General features: G+C 37.5%; 1 protein-coding gene across 1 annotated transcript; it reads right to left on the bottom strand.

The window, feature by feature from the left end:
* Nucleotides 1–214: 214 nt before the first annotated feature.
* Nucleotides 215–6122, bottom strand: LOC121881132 (zinc-alpha-2-glycoprotein-like). The gene is made up of 6 exons (XM_042388780.1): nucleotides 6060–6122; nucleotides 3725–3961; nucleotides 3384–3647; nucleotides 2278–2544; nucleotides 934–1071; nucleotides 215–435 (listed from the first exon to the last, which is right to left on the bottom strand). Exons 1-6 carry the CDS (start codon nucleotides 6076–6078, stop codon nucleotides 215–217), a joined length of 1146 nt encoding a protein of 381 aa, XP_042244714.1. The 5' UTR covers nucleotides 6079–6122.
* Between the last annotated feature and the right edge of the window lie 397 nt (nucleotides 6123–6519).

The raw sequence follows: 6519 nt of genomic DNA, 5'->3' as shown, positions 1-6519 counted from the left end.
AACATTCCAATGATGACACAAAATGATTATGATATATAAGTGTCTGTAATATCAATTTATTACTTACTATTGTGTAAAGTCATGAATGTTATTTATTATAATAAATGAGGGCGTGACAACAGTTCTGTGATAAATGGATTAGTGTAAAATAGCAGCTCAAGAAGTAATTTCTCTTCTGAGGGACATGATGTTTACAGTTAATATTTTAAACTACTTAAACTCGATTGGCAAAGTATTCAGGATCATAGTAATTTTGATCCCTAGATGTAATCCACACTTCCCACCGGTCCTGGTATTCTCTGTTTCTCTCCGTACCCTGTATGTTTGCAGCTATCACAACCTGCAGATCTGAAGAGGTAACACCCCCCATTATCCTGGTATACTGCACAGTCAGCTGTGGATCAACTGTTGGTGGAGGGCGTGACTTCTTCTTGACTACAAGGAAAATTGGAAATAAAAACAATAACATGTCATTAAAAATACTTTATTCCTGTGTAGTGAGCAGGGATATTTGATTGACCTGTGTAACTGTGCAGGGACTCAGATTGGTACAGTGGACTGCACTTAAAAGACACTTGAAACTTTGCAAGCCTACAGTCACATCCCAACCACTTTAACACTGTTTCAAATGTCTCTACTATGACAACTGTAAAGTATACTGAGAGGCAGATTTCATGGCCTTTTTGTGCTGCATTTCAGGCACATCACACAACTACAGATGCATGTAGAGTGCAGATATTCTGTGTGGTACTCAGCTTTATGCCTACATATTTATTTATTTTAAAGTACGTTGTGTAGTAAAGAGACTGTACATTCAATGTATTCTGTATTCAGAAAACACGCTTGTTAATACACAGAATTCTAATTAATTAATTTTTGTCATGTGTTTTTTCTATGAGTTTTAAGAGTGATAATAAAAATAAGAAGTCTTACCACATTTAAGCAGAAATATCATTCCACAAGAAATCAGAGTGATCACAGTAACCACAGAGCAGAATCCAGTTATTGCAATAAGAATATCCCATTTGTGTAAGTCATAAACAAGGTGTCTGCCATCAAGGGTACTCCCATCTGAAAATAAAGAAGATTCTGAAAACACATTCTGACCACTGAAGTTAGCCACCATGTCAATGTAGGTATTTACAATCCTTAAAACTGAGATTAAGAGAACTCTAATGCCAAAAATCATACACAATACCACCAGAACAGAGAGTTTGAGGGGAATTCACTTTTTTTATGCAACCAATACAGCCTGTATACATTTCCCACACACCATCACCAGTTACATCATAAATTGTTGATTTCACATAACATCATGTAAATCTATGTTACCTTTGATTATTCTTAAAATACCATCTAAAGTATTTACATTTTTTGGAATTCTGTGCTTATTTTGAGATTGAACAGATTGAACACATCAGGAAAGAAATTACTTCTCTCATATCCCCTTCTATCCTACACTCCATTTACATGTTTGTTATCATTCCAAACCAATCACATGTTCCAGATCCTATTCCAGGCAACTGCATAAAGGAACAGTTCACTTTGCTGAGAAGTCCTATTCTCAGGATCATCAACAAGTCTAATTTTTCTGGTATCTGGTACTGAAAAGACCAATCCTTGATCCTTAAATATTCAATCCAGTTGCAATAAATCCAACCTTTGTATGAGTTTTAATAAAGTAAAGAGTATAGTTTTTGCTAGTAGAATATGGCTGGTAGTATGTACAGTAGGTAGAGTATATTTTTACTTATACTGTATATTGCCATTTGCGAAGCCGTAATTAGTATCAGTGCTGAATTACCAGCCTAGCATCCAAAGAAGCATATTTGTATTTAGCTGTGTTCAGAGAGAACACAAAGTGATTTTTTGCACAACTTTAACCACTGGATCATTTGTGTTTATTTGCCCCAAACAGCCCAAATACATTACTGTATATTAACTATAAGCTAGCTAGCAACAACATGCACCACGTATTCACGTTCACTCACACCGCCGGGGGCAAATTCACATCTACTGCGTCTTTGCGTTGACTTTGTATGTAATCATGCTGTGCGAAACATTCACTGCGCATTCTGTCTGAACACACTGTTAGATGGCAATGCTTACAATTTACATCTCGTGCCAATGTAGTTATCCAGGCTTTTGCATATTTGTTCAACGTCAATGTTTCATCATTTATTAGCATTAGGATTTAGAGAATACTGAGAAAAAATTAGAAAGACAGAATTTTAGAAATGCAGGTCTATTCATCTTTAAAATGTTAAAAGGTCTTACCCCAAAAGACAGTGATGCTGTCACCTCCAGTTTGTACTGTGCAGCCGTAGGTGTTGGTGTTTCGGCTCAGTGAGATCCCAGCTGTCAGTCTGATGATCACTGATCCATCTCCAGAAGGCAATGGTCCAGTCACTGTGATCCAACTGGCCCTGGGAGCCCCGTTTCCAATCAGATGCACTGAGCTCACTGATTTGTCAGTACTTGTCACATGACATCTTAGTTGTACCTGGTCTGTGTTAGCAGTGGACTTTGCAAAAACACGCAGTTCTGGGGAGAATGAAATAATACATCAGCATTATATTCCTTTAAATTAGTGTGTGTGTGTGTGTGTGTGTGTGTGTGTGTGTGTGTGTGTGTGTGTATGTTTGTGTGTGTGTGTGTGTGTGTGTCTACAATACATCCCTCAAACCAAACAACAAAAGGACCTATATGAGTATTTTCTAGTCTGACACACCTCATCATGGTTCAGTTAGGTTTAGACACAAAAATGACTTCGGGTCAGGATTATAGGTTCATCCATCAACCCCAAGGAGGTCGGGGTTTCCATATGAAACAAAGCACATATACTTCTTAATGATAAAATCATCTCTGAATGATGTATTTGAGTGTTTTCTAATCTCAGCCCCTATTAGCTGGACAACATTGTTTATCTGTACCTTCCAAAAGTGTTACGAATCACCATTTCAAATATAAAACAGTTTTCTGATGTAATATTGTTGAGGTTTAGGAGGGTTTAGGAACAAAAACTACTTGTTTAGAATCAAGGAAAGATCACGGTTTGGGTTAAAAATGAAAAAGACTACATCTACAGGGTTTTGTCTCTTGAACATAAATGCTGTTTTTGCGTCAGATGCTGTTTGTTTTTCTAGGGGGGACAGTTTCTAAGTGGACCTTTTTGTCAAATGACAAATGCTGTCCCCTTAATTGTGAGGACAGTGTGTGTGTGTGTGTGTGTGTGTGTGTGTGTGTGTGTGTGTGTGTGTGTGTGTGTGTTCATGTCTGTATTTTATCAGGACAGCTCTCACCTGCTTTTCTGTTTCTGACAAAAGGTATTTACATGTGTTTGTGTACATGTGTATATTTATCTGAACTGCTCCAGCTTTCACCTGTATTTTGCTTTATTGGTCTTAATTTGATCCTCTGGATCATTTGTGGACATTGGGATCTGATGAAGCCTCTAAAGACTGCATTCCTTGCTCTGTCATTGTTCCAGAGATGTTCAACAGTTTTTGCGGAGGGAGACTGGGATGTCCACCTCTGGGATTCAGGGTCAAAGCTTATGAAGTCGATCCCATTCACTGCCCAGGTATCAAAAGCAGAGACAGTCTCATTGGTTGACTGGATGCAGCCACGCCGCCGTTGCACAATATCTAGGAAGTATAAGATTCATTAGTTTTTGTTGCACAATATCAGACACCAAAATGTAATCAATATCTCACACACTTACACACTGAGCTGTTGATGTATTTTGGAATGTCATAGAGTGTATCTAAAATATCAGCAATTGCATTATCACAGCGTGGGGGTAAATGTTTGGATTGCAGGGTTTGTTTGAACTCGTCTTTCTTGGTCAGGCTGTCACAGTGAGAGATTGGGGCTCCATCAAATACAGTTAGTTGCTCAGATGAGTGAGTATCTCCAGTCCTAACACGTCCTGTAGACAAGAACACCAGAGAGTGGGAACCTGAAAAAGAAAAGATATTTGAACAATCAAAACTCAGACACCCTGATTATCTGTGTTAAATGCACGGACACGTTTTGATTGAATTCATTCAGTGATGTTTTTAAGGTCTGGGCTTTATCTTGAGGCCATGACACTGGACTGAATGTTTACCATTGATCATACTGTACACAGGTTTGTAGTCTCTCTGAGGACAGTCCACTGTAGTGAGCAGGACCAGGCGAGTTGTCTAATCATGTAACGATGTAGTGAGCAGATTGTTAAGTAAAAATTGGTAAAATAGTGTAGCTCTGATAGTAAACAAGTTCTTGTGATCTTCCTCCAAATCCATCTAAGCACACAGCACATACTGCTATCACAACAAGAAAGAAACAGCTCTAACTTAGTGATTTAACTAGTTTGACGAGCCATGTGACCTATCAGAATGATGCTTATCAATCAAAAGAAAATTAAACATAGTTCTACAGTCAAGACGTGGGTCATTTAACTCAAACAAACTTCTGTAGTTCCATAAAAAATAACTAAATGTTATGTTGTCTTCACCTCAGTAGGAGGCCAGTAACTTAGTACATGTATATGATGCACTGGCTGTTTGTCAGACTGTACTTTTCTTCCACATTATACTTGACTGTAGGTTGTAATCAGTCTATGATGTAGCCAATGTTAGACACATAGGCTAATGTTTTGTTTTAATGATGAAGCATAGAAAACGTAGCCCAGTCAGTCACTATTTCACAAATCACCACCCAGGTGTTGCTCAGTTGATACAGGAATGAAATCATGTTACAAAGATGAAACTTTACTGCAGCACCACCTCGCCTTTTTAGCTTATTGGAGGTGTGGAAACTCAACATATGAAAATCTGAGTCTCCACAACTCCACCTTATAAATTTTGAGTAGATAATATGGTTCTGATGTGCAGCCTCTGGTATTCAGTCAGATTTATTTTAAAAAGAAAACAAAGAAAAAAAAGGAAGTTGTGCAACACATTTACTGATGTAGTTAAAGAACATTACTGACAGCACTCTTACACTCCACTCCACTGCTGTACTGATCATTTTGCAAAGGTAAAAGACACTAGTCCACTCACCCATCTACCCCCCTCTTCTCCTAAAGGGGGCTGAATTGCTGCTGGATATTCAATACATACACACAAGACAGCAAGAGAATTTTTCCTTAATTTTCTGTTATACACCACAGTTAGTTTGGCACATAGTCCTTAACAGAGCAGCGGCAAAAACATATTACAGAGAAAGACTGCAACCAAACAGGTTTTCAAAAGCACATCAGTGGGCAGACTGCCATGATATGTACCGCACACTAATGCTTTCGATTTGGATGTCATCATATGATTCATATCTAGGCCCCGGTCAGACTGTCAACATAATATTTAAAACACACCCGCATGAAGAACACCATATGTGCTCACTGTCATACCACTCTGAACACAGCCAGTCATCTGATCTATGAAGATAATACAGTCCCACATTTTAGTGAAGTGAAGCACTAATTGTACAAGTCTGAGCTTAGTTTCTACTTGACTTGAGTGTTTACATTTTCTGCTATTTTATACATCTTCTCCACTACATTACAGAGGAAAAATATTGTATTCTTTACTCAGCTACATTTATTATATAGTTGTAGGCCCTAGTTACCAGTTGTTTTGCAGATTATTGTTTTGTATAAAAACATCTGATGACAACAGTGCCATAATATTATGAAACTGATTTCTGCCTCATAATGAGCACCCAGAGATCAAAATACAGAACACCATATTCATATTGAGAAATATCAAAATCTTGAATGTTTATTCTCACAGTTCTTATATTATAAGAGTCTGAGAGTCTACAGCCATGCTAACAGCTCTGTGAAGCTGTATTGAGGCACAGTGGTGCTTGAGCTAACATCAGCATGCTAACATGTTTGCAATGACAATGCTGACATGCTGATGTCTAGGAGATAATGTTTATCATGTTTGTCATCTTACTTTAAAGGACAAGTTCACAATGTTTCAAGTCTGTCTGAAAACAACAGTCAGGAGTCCAAGCGATCACTGAAGCATGTTTTTCTTGCTGTAATCATTCCTCCTGTTCATACTGACCATTAGAAGATCTCTTCATGATGCACTTAGAATGGAAGTGATGGGGAGGAAAAATATTGCACTCTTTACTCAACTACATTTATTATATAATCATAGGCCCTAGTTACCGTTTTTTTTTTTTGTTTTGTTTTGTTTTTGTATAAAAACATCTGATGACAACAGTGCCATAATATCATGAAACTGATTTCTGCTTCATAATGAGCACCCAGGGATCAAAAATGCAGATCAACTTTTAAAATATTTTAAATCCTGCAGTTTACATTCATCTTGATTCTTTGTCAACACATTACTGTCAAACTGTTGATCAACAGGACAGTCAGCAGACTAATAAGAACATTTCTCCATAGTGGACAAAAACTCCACACAGTACCTTTAATTACAGACCAAAATCATTTCTTCAGTGTTTCTCTAAAATACTAGATATAATTCTTTTTCATCTGAAACTCTATTCTTGGTGCAG

This window comes from Thunnus maccoyii, chromosome 16 (assembly GCF_910596095.1).
Source record: "Thunnus maccoyii chromosome 16, fThuMac1.1, whole genome shotgun sequence".
In the NCBI taxonomy this organism is placed as follows: domain Eukaryota; kingdom Metazoa; phylum Chordata; class Actinopteri; order Scombriformes; family Scombridae; genus Thunnus; species Thunnus maccoyii.
This window is presented reverse-complemented; position numbering and strand designations above follow the sequence as displayed.